This window comes from Gobio gobio, assembly GCF_949357685.1.
Source record: "Gobio gobio genome assembly, chromosome: 8".
Taxonomy (NCBI): domain Eukaryota; kingdom Metazoa; phylum Chordata; class Actinopteri; order Cypriniformes; family Gobionidae; genus Gobio; species Gobio gobio.
In genome coordinates this window covers 49207588-49234496 of record NC_137114.1, presented here as the reverse complement: position 1 = coordinate 49234496, position 26909 = coordinate 49207588, and the positions used below count along the sequence as shown (strand labels likewise).

Here is a 26909-nt window from a genome sequence, read left to right as displayed (position 1 = left end):
ACACAGCTTAAGCACTAAACCAATAATGACCCCATTCACATTATATGGTTTGAATTGTTACTTTTTTATTGTGTATTAAAGTGCAGCGAGAACCTCTTCTTCGGGTTATGCTACATAACGACTAAATAAAGTTGAAAGTAGACATTTTTCCTTTTTTTCCATACACAATGCTCTACACTCCAGTAGGAGGCGCAAACGCTCCTTCCTGCTATAAAACACAGAGTTGGTGGTTTCAAGGATGTGCTGAAGAAGAGAGACGTGAGCACTGAACGTTTGAAGACCAGTTCAAGTTAATATTAAAAGGACGATGTAACGACCGTCCTAGAGTTTGAATGAAGGACAGTTGTGGAGTATTTTCGCTGGATATCTTCAGGTTGCTACAAGTAAGATATGTAATTTTTCTGGAACTATCTGTTTATTGTAGCCTATATGGGCGAATCACTGTTTTGCGAACACGTTCACAGAAAGAATCGACTCAAAAGAACAATGATTCGAATCGCTGATTCAGTCGAAATCAGCTTAATAAAAGTGTGAAAAACGTTTCTACGTTCAGTTGAAATGTTAACTTAAGAATGCATTATGTGCCCTGTTTTATCCCCAATTAAAGCTGCAGACCGTTTTCCTCTGTCGCCATCTCTGTTCGAAATCTGCAAAATAGTTATTCGCGGAATTATCAACTTTACGTGAATTGTGCCTCGGCACGGCATAGCGCGGAGGAAAGCAAAGTTTTGAGGAGAATGCGCGGCTGTCAATCACCGCGCGGTGTGGATACTGTCATGCAGAATCACAGATTATATGTTTTCTAATTGAAAACGAATCTGAACAAGTTAGAAGATAACATCCACTTTTGTTCTGACCAATTAAGGGGGGGGGGGAAGCATTGCGGGCTAAATCGGGATGATTAAATCTAACGATCGTTTAATATCACGTCAAACCATTCAAATTATATTTTGTTTTCAAATTGTTAATGTTAACAACATCAGCATAGCGTGACTACATTTAATGTGTATAGGGCTACCTGTAGTTCAGTTTCCATTTCTGTGCAGTCTAATTTCTAACTGCCCCACATGAAAAAATACTACAGTATATTATAGTAAAATTACTCTAGTAAATACTGTAGTGTTTTTGAACCGTACTATAGTAAATATATAGTAAATTAACAAAGTGTAGTAAATAATATATACTACAATTTACTGTAGTATCTTTACTAAATTTTTCAACTAAAGATCGAAATAAATCTAATTAATATACTAAATTAACCATATAAACTAAATTACTGATCTAATTATTGATCTAAAGCTCACACTGTCACTGTATGATAATTGAAATGAACTGATAACATCAGTGTTTTCTCCAGAATGGCTAGACGGCTGAATAAAATTATGCTGCATTATTTTCCTGTTTATCACTGTAAAGCTGCTTTGAAACAATCTACATTGTTAAAAGCGCTATTTAAATAAAGTTGACTTGACTTGACTACTATAGTATTTACTAGAGTAATTTTACTATAATATAGTATTTTTTTCATGTGGGGTCATACCAATAAATGAATGTGGAGTACAGAAGTACTCCCTCTCATAGCTAGCGCAAAATAATTGATATTTATCATTTGCATATAGCAAAACGAGAACTCTGTAACTGTATGAATAAAGCGAACAGTGTGCTTCGATTACATAATTTAACCATTGAAATGTCTTGTCCAGGAGAAAAAAAACTGTCTCTGCGTCCGTTTTGAACACAGAGTTCATGCCACCTTTCAAAAGGCGTTTTTATCCTTGTTTTCACATAGGCCCCAGAGGTTTCAGTCTCTTTTTTTTCTGTAGCCACTCCGAGGGTGTGTCTCAATCAGCCCCCTAGCTCAGTAGTCAGGGCACTGATCAGGGATCAGCCCGTTGACTTATGTCCGGATCAGTGCCCTGACTACTGAACTAGGGAGCTGATTGAAACGCACCCCGAAAGTCCGAAGTCTTTTGCATTTTACAACGGCTGAATCTCCAGTTGTCACAGGTTCAAACCCAATCACCATTCTGGATCCACCATCAAATTGATAAGTTTATATCAAGTGCTGTGAGAAAAGGCTATAAATCTGCCCCTCCAACATCCTCACACGCAATATAGCCCACTAGCCGGGACACCTTCTACTTGTGTACAGATGTGACGTAATCCACCAGTACCACTGGAATTAAAAATATTATTACAAGCTTACCGTTGTAAATCGAGCTAAGGTAAGCAGATAGTATTGAAAACTAGCTGGTTATGTACTTGCTCAAATTTATTTTGGATAATTTTTAACCCAAAAAAGTTACGGACTGCAGCTTTAACATTCTGGTTTAGACAAAGATGAGTTTGTTGCTTATAGATCTGGGGCCAGTACCATGATGGTAGTTGATTAAACTCTGGGAGTCTGGGTTTTAGGATTAGTTTCAGGTTGACAAAACCAAACCAACACAATCCGGTTTTGTTGGTACCATGATGCTGATCATTAAACTTCTCTGTCAACTCAGGCTTTGATCTTGAGTTTAGGTGTGACATCAGTAGTGAACAGCCAATCACATGCTGTGGATCAGTGAAACATAAATTCATTTCTCACAAGCAGCCACACTCTATTGTTTAAGCTAAAGGAAAGCAACAACAGGACAACTAAAAGAAAAACCCTTGCTATATCAGTGCAAGTAAAAGTTGTGAAGTTAATGTAGTTGATATTGAAGAGAGATTTGAACAATAAAGTTACATATGGTCATTTTTATAGCTCTATCTACTTATTCTAAAGCTTTTTTTATATCACCTTTAATAGGCTATTATGTTATTTTAAGTGCTTAATAATAATTTATCAACTAAAACTGTACATGTGTAATGTATTATAGGTATGATCATTACATAAATATCTAAATTATACAAAATTATTATAAATAGGCTTTGCTAAAAGCCAGACGATATTTTCATAAAAATCTTTTGCTATGTAGGGACCTTTTAATTTGGAGGAACTCTGGGATAGACTTTAGTTAGTCAGAGATGTGTCACTTTGCTCACAGCTGATTGGTCCAATTTCAGTTTGAGATCTCTTATCCAGAACATAACTTCAGGGCTCCAGACTAACTTTTTTCCCCAGGAGCACAGTGGCCCTCAACTGAAAATTTTAGGGGCACAACCAGAAAATTTAGGGGCGCACACCGTAAATCAACATGCTAACCAAATCTAGTAATTTCCACTGTATTACTAATAGGGATCGGTATCGTTAAGGTTTTAACGGTATTACTACTCTTACCGATACTGCTTATCGATCCGGTACTTTAACGGTATTCTTATCGGTTCTTTTTATTATAACTATTTTTTTTTTATGAAAAAAAAAACATAATTAAGAACATAATTAACATGGTTTTATAATCTGAAAAGTAAAGTATCTATAGCAAAAGAAACAGCAATGTTTGAACAAAAACATAAAACATCTATTTGTAAATGGACCAGTGTGCAGGCATTCGCGCACACAAAGCCTAAAATATAAAGTGCAAGTCGGTCCATTTCGCAGCACACACACATATGCCGCCTTGAAGTTGGAAACAGTGTCTCTTGCGCGGATTATTGTGCATTTAATAGCTCTTTATTATCAAACACATCCTCCAGTTTAGCAACAGTAGAGACTGCAGTTTACAACAACCACTATTCTGACGTTAAGTTTAGGTTTAAGGAGAAATGACAGCGCAAAGCTGTGAAGGGAAGGATGCTCGACGGAACACGGCTTTAGGAATAGTTTTACCTCATATCATCTTTTTATAATTCTTGGAAGCCAAAATCGAGAATAAAATTAGATTCATATCACAGCACATCCCTAAAGTTTAAGCAGACCAGAGGTGGGTAGAGTAGCCAAAATCTGTACTCAAGTAAAAGTACAAGTACTTACTGAAATATTTACTCAAGTAAAAGTAAAAGTAACAATCGTAATATTTACTTGAGTAAGAGTAAAAAAGTATTCGATTGATTGATTGATTGATTGATAAGCGAAAACCCTGAATTTCAGGCTACTTGGAGAGCTTTCACACACCTCTCTGTAACACTTTACAATAAGGTTGTATTAGTTAACATTAGTTAATGTATTAGTTAACATGAACTAACCATGAACAACACCTCTGTTCAGCATTAGTTAATCTTTGTCAACGTTAGTTCATAAAAATCCAGCTGTTCATGGTTTATTCATGTTAGCGTGCGTGCGTGTGATTAATGGTTAAACAGTGTAAATTAATGGTGTGCTGGGCTAACTAGAGCTCTTCTTAAAACATACTTTGTTCTTATATTTGTATAAGTATATAGGCTATTCTTTAGGTAGGAATAAAATACAATACCGTTTTTATTTGTATGTATTTTCTACACTTCAGACAGGTGTCTGTCCGGATTTGTGTATAAATGCAAGACGTCACATTAGGCTATTCAATTTGTTTCGTTTTGTGAAGAAAAGGATATGTAAATGTGAAGATGACAACGTTTGTTCGTGGACGTGTATTGTTTGGAGGATTCAAACGATTCATTGCTTGCACAAGAGCGCATATGAGGAAAACACTCGGACAGTGTGTGAAATAGTATTATAATAAGGGAAAATTTCCCATAGTTACCAAATGACCGTAAATAGTGTTCAAATATAGGCATCATTGTGACACTTACCGCTACATGTTCTTTTCAGGGTGGAATTCTTGTATGCTGAGAGATGTCAGTTCGTTTTGGTGCACACAACATGCATCGCATTATGAAACTATTCTTTTTGACATCTTGGAGTGAAAACATAGACTGAACTTGAGGCCACGGGCAATCTGCCTCCCGTAGCTCACACACATCTTCCGACTAAACGCGCGCTAATTATAAGCGGGTGATGCGTAGCAACCTCTCGCGAAGCAGCCTCTCCAACGTTTCGCGAGACTTGCGAAAGTCATATTCACTTATTTTAATATATATAATATAATAATTACCATTTGACAGTAACGGAGGAACGCCACCGAATGTAACTAAGTAAAAGTACAGTTTTTTCACAAGAAATTTACTTGAGTAAGAGTAAAAGTACCCATCTTTAAATCTACTCTAAAAGTACAAGTTACCCAAAAAATGTACTCAAGTAAATGTAACGAAGTAAATGTAATTCGTTACTACCCACCTCTGAAGCAGACTAAACTTTTGTTTAGTTCTCTTGGCCATCGTCACTCATTAAGCTGACTGTGGTGTTGTGTTCGCTGCAGCTTCACGTGAGAGAGCTTGCTCGCTTTCTCTCTCTTCTGGATTGCGAATGGCAAAAATGCATCACGGAAAAATGGTTTAATATTATCTCATATAGAAACGGCTGGGAAAGATAGAATTTGCCAGATATAACGTCTATCAATTATAAATAATAAGTGTATTTTCTTAATTTCTCCAGTACCGACAGCTGGCAAATTTACTGGTCGCACATGTGCGACTGAATGTAAAATTCAGTCCCACACTCTCAAATTTTAGTCGCAAAATGCGACCATTTGGTCGCAGTCTGAAGCCCTGAACCTGCCCCAGAGCAGGTTAGCTGTGGACCGTAAGTTGGCAATGAACACTGCTAAAAACCAAACTACTTTCATGGTCCCTAAAATCCGGTTTTGGCGCGATCTAAAATGAAACATAGGTAGCCACCTAAACCAGCTTCATGGTATAGTCCCCTGTCTGATATGATGGTAATTATAATAATATATACCTTGTCAAAACACACTGTATTTCTAACAGCAAACATGTTCACGTAACTTACAAGAAATTAAAGTAATTCAGTAGAAATTCAGTCACTTATCTTTGATTTTTCCAGATCTGGTCCTTTGGCTGTCTGTATCACAACCACAACAATTCACCAATAAATACTGGGAATATTCACATCATCCTACAAGAGAAGGACAAACTCCAGGTGTAGCAGCTGAAATCTGCATGACTGTTAAAGATGGAGTTTATTAAAGAGGAGATTGAAGACATGAGTTATCCAGAACCATCCAGAGTAAAACATGAAGATGCTGAGCAACAAACAGGTTGGTGTCCATTCTTGATTCTTCATTGTTGACTGTTGAGAAACCTTAACAAAGCTTCAGTTCAACACATTGGATGATAAATAATACAGAAAATGCATCTAAATGGTCAAAGGGTCATTCCATGTCAAATTTCAGAAACTTCCAATTTTTGACTTTGTTTTGTAACTCTAGAAGTATTAAAGATATCTTAATATCCTTTAGATTCTGTTTTTTAACAAACATTTATTTTGGTATCTTAATTTTAAAAGCCTTATATGGTTCAATATCATAGATATGGAAATCTTAATGCGGTTCCATGAGCAAATTGATAACCTGTACAATTGTATTGGTCAAAAACCAACTGGGGGTTCACTTTGCACAATTTAAATTAATTCACAGAGTTGTCCCATAGCCAGTCTTTGTTATCTTGACTGTGTGCTTAGGGTTGTTGTCCTGTTGGAAGATGAACCTTCGCCTCAGTCTGAGGTCCAGAGCGCTCTGGAGCAGGTTTTCATCAAGGATGTCTCTGTATTCATCTGGTTTCTCTCCATTCATCTTTCCCTTGATTCTGACTAGTCTCCCAGTTCCTGCCGCTGAAAAACATCCCCACAGCATGATGCTGCCACCACCATGCTTCACTGTAGGAATGGTATTGGTGATGAGCTGTGCCTGGTTTCTTCCAGACATGATGCTTACCATTCAGGCCAGAGAGTTAAATCTTTGTTTCATCAGACCAGAGAATTTAGTTTCTCGTGGTCTGAGGGTCCTTCAGGTGCCTTTTGGCAAATTCCAGGTGATCTTTTGCTGAGGAGTGGCTTCCGTCTGGCCACTCTACCATACAGGCCTGATTGGTGGAGTGCTGGAGAGATGGTTGTTCTTCTGGAAGGTTCTCCTCTCTCCACAGAGAAACCCTGGAGCTCTGTCAGAGTGAACATCGGGTTCTTGGTCACCTCCCTGACTAAGGCCCGTCTCCCCTGATCGCTCAGTTTGGCCGAGCAGCCAGCACTAGGAAGGGTCCTGGTGGTTCCAAACTTCTTCCACTTACGGATGATGGAGGCCACTGTGCTCATTGGGACCTTCAATAATGCAGACATTGTTCTGTACCCTTCCCCAGATCTGTGCTTCGATACAATCCTGTCTCAGAGGTCTACAGACAATTCCTTGAACTTCATGGCTTGGTTGTGCTCTGACAGGTGTGTGTACGCGTTTCCAAATCATGTCCAATCAACTGAATTTCCCACAGGTGGACACACCTGAGCTCAATTTGAGTGCCATGGCAAAGGCTGTGAATACTTATTCACATGTGATCCCCACAACCCTCATTATAATCCTCACCGTTAGATTATAATCCATCAAAGATTGCTAATAGACCTAGCAATCTCTGTGTAAAAATAAAATATTGAAGTTGCCATCTTTCTAAAGTAATTTTTACCCTCCTGTAATTTGGCTCCAAATCGCAGGTATAAATTTTCATGACATTCATGGCATTTAGTATTTTGGCAAGTCAAAATTCTTTTAGTTGACGCAGAATGACCCCAAAATCATGTAGCTGTTGTCATCCACATTTTAAACGGATTAACAAAAAATTATGGAACTAACGCATCAACGATCTGACACTTGATATTCTGTTGCTTTCTTCTGTTAAATCAGAGTTAACTTTAACTTTGAATTTTAACCACATAATATTTGTATTTTAGACTGGATGGACATGAATAAGCAAAAATATGAACTGGATGAAGCAGAAGAGGAACAGCAGAGCATCAAAACGAGAGATCTGCACACCTGCTCTACGTGTGGAAAGAGTTTCAGTAGAGAAGGACACCTTGACACACACATGAGAATTCACACTGGAGAGAAACCATTTAACTGTGATCAGTGTGGAAAAGATTTTATTTCGTCATCACATCTAAAACGACACCTGAAAGTTCATTCAGATGAGAAGCCTCATGTGTGTTCGCTCTGTGGAAAGAGTTTTTCACGACTGGACAATTTTAAACTGCACCAGAAAACACATGATGAAGTGAGAGATCATGTGTGTTGTGACTGTGGGAAGAGCTTTACTACAGTTGGCAATCTGAAACTGCACCAAAGGATTCACACAGGAGAGAAGCCGTACTACTGTACTCAGTGTGGAGAGAGTTTCAGAAATGCAACCGGATTAAAAATGCATCTGCTCCGTCACTCTGGAGAAAAAACATTCAAGTGTGATCACTGTGGTAAAGATTTTATTTCATCATCAGAACTAAAACAACATATGATAGTTCATTCAGATGAGAAGCCTCATGTGTGTTCTCTCTGTGGAAAGAGTTTTTCATGGCTGCACAGTTTTAAACAGCACCAGAAATCACATGATGAAGTGAGAGATCATGTGTGTTGTGACTGTGGGAAGAGCTTTACTACATCTAGTTGTCTGAAACAGCACCAAAGAACTCATACTGGAGAGAAGCCTTACAAGTGCTCATATTGTGACAAGAGTTTCAATCAGTCTGGAAACCTGAAATCACACGAGAGAGTTCATACTGGAGAGAAGCCGTACCGCTGTACTCAGTGTGAGAAGTGTTTTAAAAGTTTATCAAACCTTCTCCATCACATGAAAAAATGCAATTGAGCAAAACCTTTTTTTTTTCTGTCAGGATGGATTGTGTGCTAAATGGGTCTTCAGTGTTTCCCCCTAGGATTTTTTTTCAGGGGGGGTGGTAGACCTGCCGAAACTCACCTCCCGTGTCGCGGAGCAGGAGTGTTACGGATACGTGGTGTTGTCATAGACAATAAATAAATACATTTGGAAAATTAATGTGATGCGATCTGCCGCTGGAACGTTTCCAGCAAAGGTCGAAGATTAGGTTGAATGTCAGTTTTTTGTCAAAATTGGGTTTTCATTAAATGATTATTCTAGAACATCTTGTCTATCGTTTCTAAAAAATATATTGGCAAAATTCACTTGTTTAGTGCAGAAAAATAGTGTTTTATTGCAGCAAGCTGAAAAGACTGCCTTTCTCTAATGTTTATTTAGATCATGCCCGGCGGAGGTGCAAAAAAAATTAATTAAACGGCCATAGTTTTCGCTCTCTTAATACCACAAAGACAGTTCACCCATCAAAATAAACCCATTACATGTAGAATAAAGCTGTGTCAAAGCACATCTCCCTCCATTCCTATGTAAACTACGGCACGCAAAGTTTTTATTTGATACAACATTATCGTATCGTGAGATGGCGGAGCACAAGACAGCGGAGTCTGAAGTAACTGATCGCTTTTGTGATCTCGCTCGCCTCAACCTGCTTAATCCTGGTGATGTCAGTGCCCTAAACGATCATAAAGGATTATTTCACATCCAGAGATGAAGTAAGTCAAAGATTCTCGTAAGTTTATAATATGCCATTGAAAATACATACGGGTAAGGGGTTCGAATGCGGGTCGCCATGCTGCCCCTCCATCTTGAAAGTACATTAGCCAAAGAGGGACATACCCATAAATTCAAGCTTCGCCTTTCGCGTTTTAACACTCGATGGCACTGTGTCGAATGTGGACGAGGTCGAACTGGAAGCCATGTTAATATTGGACTAAATCGGCCACCGTAGGAGTTAAAACGAAATCGGAATTGAGAGGAACAGAAACTAAAATTCACTGGATGGTCATATACATTTTCACCACTAGGTGGGGGAAAATATCACACAGTGTAGCTTTAAAGGAGAATTTAGGTAATGTAACTTAACCAATCTGATGCCGTTGTTCAAGATAACTTGTGATTTTTTCGATAACTTGCGATAAAACGGAGAGAAATGTCGACGCTGTCCTCCAGTTGTTTCTGTTTGTGTTTACGGTTACCATGGCAACTCTCAACGGCCACCAGGCAAGCGTGTTCTCATTCAGTATCTGTTAGATGAGATGTAGACAGGCCATGTCTGTCATTATTCCAAAGTTTTCTATGAAATATTATGCAATAAAAAGTTTAACACCCCAGAAAAACATTACTATTAGTAAAAATAGTATTGATAATAGCTAATATTGCCTAATGTGTGCGCACTGTGTGGCGCGCACTCTTCAGTCGTGGAGGCGCGCGCTGATTGTCACGTGACAAGTCTGTATATAAAAAGATTGTTCGTATTCTTAAGTGTTGAAAATAAATATTTATCTTAAAGGGAATTTCAATCTTGTGTCTGACGTTTAATTACACAGTTTAAATGGCAAATTCTGATAATAAGAACATAATAAATACGAACATGAACTTGCAAATGATGGTAATGAAATTACGAGCAAGTGACGTTGCATTTATGATGCCAGTAAGTCATGGAATTACCAATATATTACGAATTTAGTACGTATCTGGGACGTCCTTGGTTATCTAATAACATTAGGAGATCGTACTGGCGACGTTGTGTGTTGGTAATTTGATGGTAATGATATAAGGCATGCAACGTTACGTTGTCATTGAGTCATAAAATTACCAAAATATTACGTATCTGGAACGTTGTTGGTAATCTTGTAACGTCCAGAGATCGTACTGACAACGTTGTGAGAAGGTCATTTTATGACCCCTGCTCTCGTCAGACAGCACTTCAGTGTTGGGAAACACTGCAGAAAAAGTATTTATTTGTGCTGCTGCTTGTATTTAAATGATTTGTTCTTATTTTCTTTATTTTTATTTGACAGTAGTCCTTTTTTCCCTGAAAATAGCAAATACTGAACCGTACCGAAACCGTGAACCTAAAACCGTGACACAAACCGAACCGTGAGAAATCTGTGCCGTTACACCCCTAGCTAACATATGCGAGGGGGTGCCACAAAATGGAGAACATTTTCAAAGGGTGCCATGACTGAAAAAAGGTTGGGAAACACTGGCTTAAGGCCTGTACACACCGGGGCGAATATCGCGCGCGCTTATCGCCAGCGTTTTTCATGCTGTGGCACTTTACGGCTCTGACACTCGCTTGTCACACAGAAGAAGAGGAGAGACAGTATTTACGTGCTTGCCAAAACCACAGATATATTATGTCTATGGCCAAAACCCTTCACACACTTTTTGCTAACTGGCAAGCAGCATTAGCAGCTCATCTTCTTCTTTGTCTACTTACTACTTCTTTGTCATATCAATGTGTGCTCGGCAAGACCGATTTTGTGCTTGAGCGCCACCAAGTCGAGTTTTACTGTCACTTCAGCAGCTCCAGGCACGTGAACAAAAGCGCTGATCTCATTGGTCGGACAGTTTTTAACGTCAAAATAAAAAAAACTAGGCGTTTTTTTTTTTTTAAATGACGCTTTTACGCCTGGTGTTTTACGCGTCGGTGTGCACAGCACACTCACATTGGCGCCCATTGTTTAGTCACGAGGCGTTAAACGTCGGCGATAAACGCGCGTGAAAATCGTCCCGGTGTGAACAGGCCTTCAGGCTACTATCGAAGAAGAAGACCGTTCTAGCGGCGGGCGGGAGGAAGAGGGAAAAAGGAGCGGGAAGTGAACTTCAAGGAGAGTAGAGTAGATGAGTGTGATGTGCGTTGATGGATCAGGACGCTGACGGCCAAAATCAAAATATATTGTGTAATTATAAACTCTTTAGACTGTTAATGATTAGTGCTTCTTTTTTTTTTTTAAGTTTGTGGGTAAGAATCGTGTAAATAAAAAAAAATCCCTTATTTTGTGGATGGATTCCGGGAAATCGCTCTTATTTTCAATGTTGACAGCTATGCGATAGCCATGTGCCAAATGCCCCAGGCATATCTGTGAAAAACTTTTACATAAGGAGGTCAATTGAGCTAAAAAAAAATATTAGTATGTTCAGTAAAGTATGATGAATATGTTAGTATTTTAAAAACTAAAATTTAGAGTAAAATGTCATTTTTATACTCCAAAAACTAACTATCCACGTATGTGGACGTCATGCAACAGTGGAGTCCGATTGCATAAAGTCTGATTTCTGTACCCTGCTGTTCTGTTTTTGCAAATATGTTTTGAATTGTCTTATGTTGTAATAAAACAGACATTTAACAAATATATCAACATAAATAACCATTAAAAATGACATATTATGGCATTAAATGGCAACTTTACACATATATACCGAGACAAATTTGCATTTTGCCTACCAAAACAGGGACAGCAAAGCCCAGCCCATAGGTTTCCTCATATGTAACTACCATTATAGTTCCTACACTGTGTTTTATCGTTGTTATATTGTAATATTAATGTTATATATATATGAGCTGTTATGCATAGCATAAAATGACATAATAAAAACACAATAATCCATATTGTCATATGTGGCTTTTCCCCCATTTTACGCCGCATGGTGTCCACATGCGTGGATAAAACTGAATTTTGTAAAAAAAAAAAAAAAATTAATGGATTTAAATTAGCATCATATTAAAGTAATAAAAAGAATCTTAAAAAATCTAGATAATTTTTTCCATAATTCATGCATGTTAATATATTATTTTCAACATTTTCACACTGTTAAAATGGCGAATTTTAATGAAAAACTTTGTATTATCTTTGAACCTCGGCTGAAATAAATGTGTCATACTGTTGGTAAGCTTTTTCAAGAACCATTTATGCTGTTGCGTTTTCTTACCTGTAGAATTCGCACAATTTGGGAGAACTCGAAAGGCAGCCTATAAAAATGCATGGAAAACCTGGAGCGGATCGATGCTTCTGTTAGATATGATGTAAGCTACTTATGTGGCGCAGCTGTAGCTGCAGTGAAAGGAGACTTGTTGAATTGTGTCTATTGGGTTTCCTGCGTTAATAATTCTTAAATAATTTAATAATTTAATAATTCATTCTCGCTTCATGAGAGACGCAACGCCCTGCTGTTATACTGCGTTTCTGTATAATATTAATGGTTTCTATAGCCGAGGTGTCATGATGATTTTATTAAGAGGTGAATTAATTCAGGTAGGATACCACTGAAGGCCTAGATGTGAAATGCACAGCCCGCCACTGATATATGAAGAGTTCAGATGCAAAAAAAGCCACTTCGGTCAAAAATGAGATAACGATACTGAGTGAATACACTCCGCATATAGTATACGTTCATAAAATACTTTCACTTCAAACCCACTAAATCCCAGCCTCAGCCCATTCAGAAGTACCGGCACTTAGGTAGAAACCTATAGAAGCCTGACAAAAATGTGTATTTTAAAGAAAAACTTCAGACGGATTTAGAGGGTTTTGCATCTGAAGTCTTCATACATATATATATATATTTTATATATATATATACCAATAAATGACTTCCAAATAAGTATACCCATGCACAAATTTGCATTGTATAATCATAGCTTAAGGTCTTCACTCAAAATCTATGAGTGCTTAGTCAATCTATGAAGTTGAAGTGAAAAATCCATGTTGGAAGAACAAGTCCTACGTCCGAAAAACTGTATACGCATGCGCAAAATGTGCTTGAGGAAAACCGTTATAGCGTGGAGATTTCAAATGCGAGAGCGAGCGGACTGCAGAGCCAAACCAGCCGTTGCTGAACTGAAGACCGAGACAAACATTCCCAAGAGAATCGAGATATTCATTGTCACAAGACGTTGAGCACTGACATTATTCTCCAGAGTTTTGCTTTATGCAGGTATGAAGTTTAAAAGACATTTTGTATAATAACGAGTTCATGCATTCATTGGTTTCATGGGTTTGTTCTCGTTTACCACATAATAATCTAATGGTAGCCAATAGTTTTATTTCCCTCATGTCTTATATGTCTAAAATAATAGGTAATAAGTAAATTAAGTCATTTGTGTGATATGTGCGGCATGCGACTGTTGAACACGGTGCATTTGGCGTCGGCCTCTTTCAGGGCCTTTTAATATCAAACACGTATAGCTCGTGATTTTCTTATGCGTCCATTCATTCGTCTCATTCTCATTATATAATGAAGAAACTTCTGTTCTGTCTCTTGCCAGATGTGATGCAGGGGAGCTTTGTCATTAATGTTATGTAATGTTAATGTGTTTTTATTTTTATTTGCAGGTTTTTAGCATATGCAGTGTCTCGTTTTCTTCACCACATTAAGACATGCAGAAGACTTCTTGAATATTCAGAGTTTTTCCTTATTGAAAATAAGGTATTTTCATCAAATATCCTGTGTTGGAATTGACTTGTTAATAAAGTATTGTGATAAAATGTCAACCCTGTTGTCTGTGTTCTATTTTGCTTAATATATTTATGTTTTTAGTCATTTTTGTCTTTTGGGACAGTGAGAAATAAACAATTGTTACTACAATTTAAAATATTTAGTTGGACCAACCTCACAGTTTCACTGTAAAACATTTCTTTCTTAATTGGCCGAATTGAATTTATGTTAATTAAATTGTATCAATTCACAGAAATTCAATTTGGCCAACTGAAAAATGTAGATGTGACCAGTCACATAGAAAATTTTAAATTGGAGAGGCCTGACATTTTTTACAGTATTGGTAAATTATATTTTTCCATTGGCTCAACATATTATTTCTAATTGAGCCCATGTTAACAGACTGTTGCCACAATGGATAAAATTCAATTCACAGAAATTCCATTTAGCCAAATGAAAAATTTAGATGTGACCGGTCACTAGAAAATTTTTAATTGGAGAGGCCTTCAATTTTTTATAGTGTTGTAAGGTGAAATGTTATTAAAAATGCTTAAAATGTTATCTGATACAATCAAAAAATATCCAAGACAAACTAAAATATTTTGTCAATAACATACAATTTGCAACTTTTTAAAAATAAAAGAATGGCACTTTTTTAATCATTAAAAATCAAACAACTATCCCTTTTATATAATGATAATTCAGTGTTTTGTAATTGTTATTTTAGTTTGGTTAATGGATGTTAAACATTAATGAAAAAGAAGAACATTTGTGGCTGTTCAAAAGCAATACAATTTTATCAGAACATGCTTCTTTTCGCTTATGTCCACAAATGTGTTCTTGTTTGTGGATGTAAAAGGCGTTTTATGGACGTTCAGGTCTGACTGGACTGGACCAATTTTGAACCTTTTTAGAACCCCTGTCAAGATGTGTAAACCAAGACATAATTGATTGCCTTTCACGATGTTACACAATGGGTGTGTGATTATTTTATATGCAGGCTACACACTTAAATTATGCAGCAACAGATTTAAACATCCAGAAGACCACACATTTAAATATCCAGAAGACGACGCATTTAAACATCCAGAAGACGACGCATTTAGACGTCCAGGGACGCGCAGAAAAGACGTGGAATTCACGGCCCGACGCCCGTTCAACTTTCATTTTGGAACAATTTTTCAACGATGAAGGGACGCGTCGGAGGGACGATGAGGTAACGGCCTAAGAACTAAAACAATAGCTAAATAAACTGTGAAAAAAAAAGTTTATTTACATAATTTAAAAGATTCCAGTAAAGCTTACATACACATTATGTGCACTGAAAAAAAAAAATGATTATGGCCCGATTAAATTAAGCATAATTAATTTGTGCTCGTTTAAATCATTTAAATTTAGTTTTTTGATTTTAATAAAAAAAAAATGATTTGGTTTTAAGGGAATTGCATGTGTTTTTGTTTAAATTGAGATTAAATCAAATGATTGCGACCACTTACGATACATTTTTTTGTAAATTCAACTAATCTATTTTTTCAGTGTGTGGCTTAAATGGTTAGTTTTTATTATTATTTGTGAAATGTATAAATGCAGTGATGCCTCTCTTTCACGTTCTGCTACATAACGCCTAAATAAAGTTAATAAGTAGACTTATAGGCCCATGATGCACTTCTTAATTTCTCCATACACCACCCTTAATTTGTCCACCCTTAAAAATATAATTGAAAACCACATTGTATATTGTAAATAATATATTGATATTATACTTAAAATAATTGTGTAAGTAGTAAACATTTTGAATCCCCCTTCTCTTGCTTCACAGTGGTTTGGTCCATCACGCACCTCACCTACACACAGTCCGGTGAGAGAAGAGTACAAAGTTCAGAAGTTGTTGAACTCCAGTAAGTAATCTGTTAAGGCTATTTTATTTACTTTAAACATCAGATGAAGCGATTGTTTTCTCTTTAATACAGACGATGCTGAGTTATTAATAGCCTAAATCAGTAGGCTAATGACAAAAAAGTCCGATATTTTTGCCTATTGTTTGTTAGCTTGTAAGTCACCCACTACAACTAATATGGCGATATGTGTGAACTGACATTAGGCTAATATTGTAGATATACCGCTGTGTTGGGTTTTGCTCAGTAGGCGAAGTAGTATGTGGAAGAAGTACGATCATTAAACTATATTACGGTATGGTGATAACTCATATTTCAACAACAATTGCTTTGTTGGCCAGATAAAATGACAGAGAATTGAAAAACGCACTTAAGATAAAAAGTGCATCAAAATGCCACACATATACTTACAAATACAAATTTGGCTGTATTATTTGTGTCCCGTTCAAAAATTGCCTTTGAGATATTTTTTGTTTACTGTCCCCCCCCAACTGTTAGATAACTCTATGTGTGGTTTTGTTTTTGTTTTGTTTTTTTGCCCTGAAAATATCAGTTTATGTTGTGTATGAAATCACGGGAGATTCAGACCGTTTTGCAGTTCAGTCGATAGAAATACGGGACATGTTCGCATGGAAAACGTTTATTTGAAATGTTAATTTAGAAACTTATTATGTGCCCTGTTTTACCATTATTTAACGTCCTGGGTTACACAAAAACGAGTTTGTTTCTTATAGATCTGTTTTAATATGATGATATAATAATAATAATAATAATTATAATATACAACCTTGTCAAAACACTCTGTATTTCTAACATCAAATATGCTCACTTAACTATCAAGTAGACTAATTAAAGTAATCCAGTATAAAATCAGTAACTTATTTGTGATTTTTTTTTTCTTCCAGATTTGGTCCTGCACACAAATAATCACAAACACACTGATCACAGTTCACACCTGCAGTGAAGCCCCTCCCACAACAATTCACCAATAAATACTGGAAATATTCATATCATCCTACAAGAGAAGGACAAACTCCAGGTGTAGCAGCTGAAATTTGTGTGACTGTTAAAGATGGAGATTATTGAAGAGGAGATTGAAGACATGAGTGATCCAGAACCATCCGGAATAAAAGATACTGAGGAACAAACAGGTTGGTGTCCATTCTTGATATTTCATTGTTGACTGTTGAGAAGCATTTAGGTAACAGCTTCAGTTCAACACATTGGATGATAAATGATACAGAAAATGCATCAAAGGGTAATTTCATGTCAAATCAACTGAATTTCAGACAAACATAAATAGTGATGAAAGACAATTTGAAAGGCCATTTATCTATATTTACTGAGTTATTCACTATTTTGTAGTCAAAATGTCAATTTTCACCTGAGATTTGGAGCCAAATTATAGGGGGGTAAAATGACTTGACTTGAAAGAGGGCAGCATTATTTTATTTTATGGTAGACTTTTAGTAAAATCTGTTGACTTCAGCAATCTTTGTTGTATTATAATCCAAATAAAAAAAGAAAAACACATCTTGTGTTGATTTGCCTGAAGTTTGCATGTCTGTATGTCTAGTAAAACTCTCTTAATACTGTACACATTTTTAGTAGTCATAAACCAAATGTGGGTCACTTTACATGCAACTGTTTTTTTTCTTTCAGCAAGGAATATCTGAAGAACAAATACTGTTGAAACTAGAAATGTATCGCTTTTTTCTATCAACACAATTGCATAGAATATATCTGTCTGAGTGCCATAACTATTCTTTTTTCAAAGTTTATTAGATTAGATTAGATTAGATTCAACTTTATTGTCATTACACAAGTACAAGTACAAGGCAACGAAATGCAGTTTAGGTCTAACCAGAAGTGCTATAGCAGCAAGTGCAGGATATACAATGGATGCGTAAGTGCAGGACATGGATATGTACTGAATATGTATAAATATGTATAAATAGAGAGACGTTATTACTATAAACAGAACTGAATTTACAGGTGAATATATACAGTGAATAAATATACAGATGGCTATTACTATAAACAGAATTTACAGGTGAATATGTACTATGAATACAATATACAGATGGCTATTACTATAAACAGAATTTTACAGATAGAGGTATACAATAATATGTTAGGCTAATATGAGGAATAGCAGTGGATTAGGGTAGTGCAATAAATTATGGACAGAGCTATCCGGAAAAAAAAAGTGTAAAGTGCAGTGGAAAGTGGTTGCATATTACATTTAGAAGTACAGTGCAAAAATGCAAATGTAAACATTGGTACTATAAATACAGTCGGCAGTGCAAATGAGCATAATCCAGTTAAGATATGGCAGTGCAAGATGCATATGTAAACAGTTGTTACTGTGATAAACAGTCGGTAGTGCAAATAACAAAGTGAAGGCGGATGTGAGGTAGGAGAGTTATCAGTTTATGAGGGAAGTGGATCAACGGGGGTTTGAGTTCAATAAAGAGACAGCTCTGGGGAAAAAACTGTTCTTTAGTCTGCTGGTCCTGGTCCGGTGGATCCTGAAACGCCTGCCGGAGGGCAGGAGAGAAAACAGTCTGTGGGCTGGGTGAGAGGAGTCCTTGAGGATGCTGCGAGCTCGATGCAGGCAGCGTTTCCTCTGGATGTGCTCGATGGCAGGCAGTGGAGTCCCTGTGATGCGCTGGGCAGTTTTCACCACCCGCTGCAGTGCCTTGCGCTCCGCAACAGAGCAGCTCCCATACCATACTGCCACACAGTTGGTCAGGATGCTTTCTATTGCGCAGCGATAGAAGTTCACCAGGATAGCCGAGGAGAGCTGATTCTTCCTCAGTGTCCTCAGGAAGAAGAGGCGCTGGTGAGCCTTCTTGACCAGGCTGGAGGTGTTGGTCGTCCACGACATGTCCGCCGAGATGTGGGTCCCCAGGAACTTGAAACTGGAGACACACTCAACAGCCATTCCATTGATGTGGATGGTGTCGTGTGTGCCTCTTGACTCTTTCCTGAAGTCCACGATGAGCTCCTTCGTTTTGGTGGTGTTGAGGAGCAGGTTATTTTCGGTGCACCATGTGGCCAGGTGCTGGATCTCCTCCCTATAGGCAGTCTCATCGTTGTTGCTGATGAGACCAATCACCGTAGTGTCGTCCGCAAACTTGACGATAGAATTAGATCCATACACAGGCTTGCAGTCGGAGGTGAAGAGGGAGTAGAGAAACGGGCTTAGCACACAGCCCTGTGGTACACCAGTGTTGAGTGTGATGGATGTGGAGCAGGTGAATCCTGAACGAACATTCTGGGGTCTGTCAGTTAGGAAGTCCAAAATCCAGTTACACATTGAAGTGTTGATGCCCAGGTCTCCAAGTTTGGCTATTAACTTGGATGGGATGACAGTGTTGAATGCGGAGCTGAAGTCAACAAACAGCATGCGTGCATACGTGTTCTTATGGTCCAGATGGGTGAGCACAGAGTGCAGTGCCATGGAAACGGCATCCTCTGTGCTCCTATTGCTGCGGTAGGCAAACTGGTGTGAGTCCAATGTGGATGGTAGAGAGTCTTTTAGGTGTTCCAGGACCAGCCGCTCAAAGCACTTCATGACGATGGGTGTGAGTGCTACAGGGCGGTAGTCATTAGGGCACCTCGGGTTAGAGTGTTTTGGCACTGGCACAATGGAAGTGCGTTTAAAGCATGAACATTATGCACATGTAACTCTCTAAAAGTTTTAAAGATGTCACCATATGATTTTAGATTCTGGTTAATAACGAACTTTTCTTTTGAAATCTTCATTTTCAAGGCCTTATATGGTTCAATCCCATAGATATGGGGATCTCCATGCGGCTCTATGTTCAATTTGTTGAATTTCACCCATTTTCAATGGTCAAAAACAAAACGTGGTTCACTTTACCCACAGTCGGTACTTATTGCATTTAAAGGGGAATGTCTAAAGAATTAATAATGTTGAAACTAGAAATGTGTCCCTCTATCAAAAACATTTGCATACAACACTCTCTGAGTGCCAAAAATATACATCAACTTGTTCTCAAAAGTGTATTTATAAGAATCTATGTTTTAATCAGTTTTAGGGATATTTGGAAGAAGGGATTTTGTTCATTTTAACAGCTTCTGAAGCTACCAAGAGTTCAAATACACAGTATCAGAACTACATGTTACAGCATTGACATCTGAATATCTCTGGGATTGAACCATAAAAATGAGGATTCAAAAAGAAAAGTTTATTAAGAATTAGAATCAATAAGGATATTAAGATATTTGTAATACTTTTAGTGTAGACATGCACACAAACTTTGGAAAAAGAATATGGCAGTCAGGTATATTCCACGCAATTGTGTTGATAGAAAAAAATGAGATACATTTCTAGTTTCAACATGTTTGTTCTTCAGGTATTCCTCTTTAAAGGTTACATATTTCACACCTTTTTGGAGATTTATTTTAGGTTTTGTTGTCCTTAAGTGTGTGTGTGTGTGTGTGTGTGTGTGTATATATATATATATATATATGTGTGTGTGTATGCGGTGTAAGTACCAAAAACCATCTCAATATATTTTTGCAGCTCCTCTCCCAGGAGTTCTGCTAAGAACAGGTCGATTTTGGCCTTTCTAATTAATATTCACGAGCCTCTCTTCTAATTGGCCTGTTGTTTTCTGAGTGACGCATGGCCAGGCCAACCACCGGTAACTAGGGTCATGTATGCTGCAGCCTGCTGTGGTAAGGTAAGGTAAGGTAAATAGAAACACTGGTAATGCTGGTCACTGCTGAGGAAAATGTTGTCCGGCCTTACATATTTGAGCCTAACTCAGACCCCAAATTGGCGACGACAGGAGACAACCAACCACCTCCACAAACGTGCTTACAACAGGATGTTTCAGAATAGTAATTGTTTTTTTGTTTGTTTGTTTTTTTTACTTTCAGCGTTATTGTAAGAGAATTATAATAAGCTTGTGGCAACCGTAGACTGTACAAAACAACACGCATGGATAGGGATCGACCGATATGGATTTTTTAGTGCCGATGCCGATACCGATACGGGCTGCCGATTTTCTTGAGCCGATACTGCTTTTGTTCCCTCAATTTACATCATAAAAATGACACAATAATCAAGATCAAGAACAATTTAAAATTTAAAAAAGGAACATTTATTGAACAAAAAATATATATATATTTAACAAATAACAAAAACAGGTGAGGTAGAACAAGAAAAAAAATTGCTTGCACTATTGTACCTATTGCACACAGTATCAACAAGCAAGCAGCATAATAAAGTGCACACTGACTGTACTATACTTAATTTTAAAACTATTTTCAACCTAGTCATTTAATGCTTAGGTGCACTTAACTAATCTCTTGTAGAGCAACACCAGCGGTAATTCAGGAAAAAAAACAAATTAACCAATGCTCCACGTGAAACTTCGGTCTATCGACCTTTTACCATCGTGTCAATTCTCAATTGATTTTGATTAATATGCGCGAGGGAGGGAGAGCAAGACAGTTTGAAGACGGTGAGAGACGGTGACAGACTCTCTGCTCGTTCTCTCAGCAACAGTCTGTAAATAATGCAGAGAAAAAAAATATTGGCAAACGCAGCAGCCTTGTATCGGCCGATGCCGATACACGTAAAAATATATCGGCCGATATATCGGTCTAACACTAGATGCAATGTTGTCTGGGGGTTTGGCAAAAAAGAGGGTGGGACAGTGGGCAGTGCTCAAGGTGGTGACTGAAGGCGGTGACTGAGTGGTTCTGATGTTACATTTTTACGGAAGTCACAACAGCTTGTGAAAAGGCAGAGCTACTAAAGTTACTAAAGCTATACTAAAGTTATATGGAAAAAAAGCCAGGAAATTTCAGCTTTGGCAATATGGGACCTTTAAAAGAAGAAAAAATGAGATGAATGCAAAGTGACCCACATTTGATTTTTGACCTCTAAAAGTGTACAATTTACCAATTTGCTCATGGAACCGCAGATCTCCATATCTCTGGGATTGAAAGGCCTTTCAAATTAAGATACCAAAAGAAAAGTTTGTTAAGATTCAGAATCTAAAAGAATATTAAGAGGTCTTTAATACTTTGAGTATACATGCAAACTTGGGGCCAAAAAACAAACACAAGAAGTGCTTTTCCCCATTTTTGAACCATCACTGTTGGATTATAATGCAGCAAAGATTGCTAAAGTCAACAGATTTTACTAATAGACCTACCAATCTCTGTGTAAAAATAAAACTATGATGCTGCCATCTTTCTAAAGTCATTTTTACCCCCCTGTAATTTGGCTCCAAATCATTGTCATTTTGACCCCACTCGTAAATACACATTCGTGACATTTAATATTTTGGCTTTCTTCTTTATGTATTTCTTTCACCAAACTTTTTAGTGATCAACATTTTTAGCCGGGGACCCCTGGTTCAGTTGACACTGAGTGATCCCAAAATCTTATATAGCTGTTGTCATCATCCACATTTTAAACGGATTAACAAGAAAATGATGGAACTAACACATCAAAGATCTGACACTTGATATTCTGTTGCTTTCTTCTGTTAAATCAGAGTTCACTTGAACTTATTTTAACCACATATTATTTTTTATTTTAGGCTGGAGGGAAGTGAATAAGCAAAAATATGAACTAGCTGAAGCAGAGGAGGAACAGCAGAGCATCAACACTAGAGATCTGCACACCTGCACTCAGTGTGGAAAGAGTTTCAGTAGAAAAGGAAACCTTAGCAGACACATGATAATTCACTCTGGAGAGAAACCATTTAACTGTGATCAGTGTGGAAAAGATTTTATTTCATCAGCATATCTAAAACGACACCAGAAAGTTCATTCAGATGAGAAGCCTCATGTGTGTTCTCACTGTGGAAAGAGTTTTTCACGGCTGGACAGTTTTAAACTGCACCAGAAAATACATGATGGAGTGAGAGATCATGTGTGCTGTGACTGTGGGATGAGCTTTACTAGAGCTGACAAACTGAAATTGCACCAAAGAATTCATACTGGAGATAGACCTTACAAGTGCTCATACTGTGACAAGAGTTACACTATATTGGTGCACCTGAAATCACATGAGCGAGTTCATACTGGAGAAAAGCCGTACTACTGTACTCAGTGTGAGAAGAGTTTCAAAGATGCAACCGGTTTAAAAATTCATCTGCGCGTTCACTCTGGAGAAAAGCCATTTAACTGTGATCAATGTGGTAAAGAGTTTATTTCATCAACAAATCTAAAAAAACACCTGGCAGTTCATTCAGATGAGAAGCCTCATGTGTGTTCTCTCTGTGGAAAGAGTTTTTCGTGGATGAACAGTTTTAAACAGCACCAGAAAACACATGATGATGTGAGAGATCATGTGTGTTGTGAGTGTGGGAAGAGCTTTACTACATCTTCCCAACTGAATCAGCACCAGAGAATTCACACTGGAGAAAGACCTTACAAGTGCACAGTTTGTGACAAGAGTTTTGCTCAGTCAGGATCTCTGAAATCACATGAGCGAGTTCATACTGGAGAAAAGCATTTCCACTGTACTCAGTGTGAGAAGAGTTATAAAAGTTCATCAAACCTTCTCGTTCACATGAAAAAATGTTGCAAGTGAGCAAGAATTGTGATTTGAAGCCTCACCAGTCAACAACTCTTACAGTGTAAATAAAGTCATTGTTTTAGTTTTCAGTCTGTCTGGATGGATTGTGTGCTAAGCAGGTCTATCTTGAATTAGATATATTTGTCTTTTTCGTATTTACTAAGTGTACTATATTGTGTTCTGAAATAAAACAGAAATCGCAAAATCGTCTTGACTGATCTGTTTAATGAACACTCACATTAATGAGTTTAAACATTCTTTTTTTTTTTTAAACTGCCCCACCAGGGTAAGGCTAAAGAGATGGGCTTTCCCTTTAAAAACACATTTAAATATATTTACTTAAAATATTTTCAAGTAGTTTGGGGTGAGATTGCAAGCACCATAAATGTCAGAAGAATCAGAAATGGGCTAATTTCCCATAAACTGGATTGAGACCATAGACGTCTCTGAAGCTGTCTTGATCTTTTCTGCCACTCTTTAATGTGCGGGAGTTCAAGAGAAGCAAGTGAACCGATCATCTCTTCTGCTTTAGTTACAGCACAGAATAAACATGAACATCTGAAGGTATGTTAGAAGATACAGAACTTACAGAAATCTGTATCATGTCACATGTAATTGCTCAATGATTCAAACCGCGCAAAGACGTAAACAATGTCACATTTACCTTAGAAAAGCCACCAGGTGGGAACGGTGTTCTAAATTCCCTATTTGGGTAGGCAGTTATCACATCTTAACCTTTTTTGTCGTTCACTTCATATATGGGAAGTATATGTATCTATGAGACAAATAAAAGACGCCCCATATTTTGGTGCAAAGTAGAGCTCTGTAGGATATACCATATGTACAATATGAAAGTTGGGTGTTCGAAATGTTTGCCAGAAGCCAAAGAGTTTGCTCGCGTGCGACCACGTGGATATTATGCTAATGAGATGCAAGAACAGGAGAAGTGACACTATTCGATTGTTTGGAGACACTTTTAAGGACGGACTTTGGGCCACGCTTATAAACAAAGGACAAACAAGATGGCTTTGCTTTTTGCTTTTGCTTCGTGTTTATGCTGACTGCCATGGTTTTGCGGTGACTTCTGCTTTGGCTCGTGCTGACCTTTCCACCTCCCTGCCTGCACGTTTCACTGCCCTTCGAGCTACCAAGAGCTCTCCACAAAACACAGAAAACTCAGTTTGAACCTCGCAGAAGAAGACTTCCTGGAGTCCGCGCAGCCGCTATCCATCCAATCACCAAGTGTCCCTCCAATCACAGCAATCACAGGGGTTCAGAGTATTTATTTTTTCCCACATTATTTGCACACATGTCTAGTACAATTATGTGGATTTGTTTCATTAATACAGTGTATACTTTTTTCTCGATTTACCCCGAAAGAATGGAAGTGAAATGTGACAACATGCCCCATTGGTGGGGTACATTGTAACATGTGGTGGGGCATAATGTAACATGACCAAATGACAGCTTAAAATGTTACCTGATATAATCAAAAAAATATACAAGACAAACTAAAATATTTTGTCAACAAAATACAATTATTAACTTTTTAAAATAAAATAATGGCTTTTTTTAATCATTAAAAATATAAGCATTTTTGAGTTAGACTACAAACACATCACTAAATACAGCTATACAGCATAGTTCAAAACATAATAATAATTTCTGAACATTAACTCTCAGACATTATTCACCCTTTTCTCATGGTTTCTCAAAATAATTCATAAAAGTATAGAATATAATGGCATATTTCTAATAGGGATATTTCTCATTGTAACGCAGTGTTACAACGCACCCCACCTGCACAACTGGGATTTAAATTGCTGTTAAATTTGTGTCTTCTGCTGGTAAGATCAGCATTAAAGAACCATCTCAACTGTTAAATAACAGATATAAGATTAAAATAATATCGGATTTGTCTTATTTTAAATAATAATAAATAAAAAAAACCAGAGATGAACACTAAACTAAACTTAAGTAAGAAGTTTACTTTTGCTATTGTTAAAAACATGTTCAGAAACTTCCAGAGATTTTTTAATTTTGGGTCTATTTTTTCTCTAAATAATGTTGATATGGCAACTAGTAAATACACTAAGTTTCATCATTCTGGCATGTGTGGAAAGGGTTAAAACACGCGTGTTACAACTAACCCCACGTTAGGTTGTGCCACGCGCTCCCCTATATAACTTTCTATTTTGGCTGAACTGGTGATGATCGTATCTAAGCGAACAAACTAAGGTTGAATTGCTAGTATATTGATTCTCTCAGGTTGTGGTTAAGAAATTGTGTCTGAACGAAACTTGGGACTCCATTCCTTTCCATTAACAAACCTCTCTTTCCCTGCAAACTGTATGAATGAATACGTGCTTGTGTGTCTTAGTAGATTAGATTGTGTGTTTAGAATAGTTCAATAAACCCTTGTTTACCTTTTCATCTATACAAGTGTCTCGGGCTTTGTGTTTATAAGTTATTGCCTCAAACTGATCGATTTTGCTACCGTGCTCATATTAATGAACATAAAATTAATTATATTATTACCGTTGGCCACAAAGTAATATCCTGACCAGAATTTATAAAATACTCTAATATCGACATATCGGTGGACGAATAAGTTGATAAGGTAATAATAATTGTTTAATCAATACGGCATCCTCAATAAACCCGTCTCTGTCGTGTTGCCTCCGATCTTTTGAATATTCCGATCTAATATGACCTCTGACCTGTAAAGTTGCCCGAATAATAATCATACAATGTTTGTTTATTGGCCAGAGGAGAACTGCCACCCCGACTGAGCCTGGTTTCTCCCAAGGTTTATTTTTCTCCATTAGGTCACCTGATGGGGTTTTGGTTTCCTTGCCACTGTCGCCTTTGGCTTTGCTTGCTCAGTTGGGGACACTACATTTTCAACTAAATATCCAAATAAAACTAATTAGTAAACTAAATTAACCATATAAACTAAATCACTGAACTAATTACTAACTATATGATAATTGAAATGAGCTAGATGACATTACCATTTTCTCCGGAGCAGCTGTTCGGCCGAATACAATTCTGTTGCATTATTTTCCTGTTTAACACTGTGAAGCTGCTTTGAAACAATCAGCATCGTAAAAGCGCTATATAAATACAGTTGACTTGACTTGATAAGGTGTTAAACATTAATTCTGAATTATTTATGTGTAATTCGGGTCTCTTTCATTGTAATTCAGTTCCCCTTTGATTTATTTGATCCGAATAACCCTAACAACCCTTTAATGTAAATGTGTATATCAAAATGAAAACAGAGTTTAAAATTGTTCTTACTTCAATACAAAAAGAGTTTGTACGCATGGGTCAGAGTTTGCGTGCATGTGCGCAAATGTTCCTGTCAA

At 37.3% G+C, this 26909-nt stretch overlaps 2 protein-coding genes across 2 annotated transcripts; both read left to right on the top strand.

Moving 5' to 3' along the window:
• The first annotated feature begins 219 nt into the window (after positions 1-219).
• On the top strand, positions 220-10146 carry LOC307129979 (uncharacterized protein). Its single transcript, XM_079822805.1, has 3 exons — positions 220-383; positions 5804-6017; positions 7694-10146. Exons 2-3 carry the CDS (start codon positions 5933-5935, stop codon positions 8602-8604), a joined length of 996 nt encoding a protein of 331 aa, XP_079678931.1. The 5' UTR covers positions 220-383; positions 5804-5932; the 3' UTR covers positions 8605-10146.
• Positions 10147-15918: 5772 nt separating this feature from the next.
• Positions 15919-23746, top strand: LOC307129965 (uncharacterized protein). The gene is made up of 3 exons (XM_079822788.1): positions 15919-15968; positions 16871-17116; positions 22556-23746. Exons 2-3 carry the CDS (start codon positions 17038-17040, stop codon positions 23551-23553), a joined length of 1077 nt encoding a protein of 358 aa, XP_079678914.1. The 5' UTR covers positions 15919-15968; positions 16871-17037; the 3' UTR covers positions 23554-23746.
• Positions 23747-26909: the final 3163 nt, after the last annotated feature.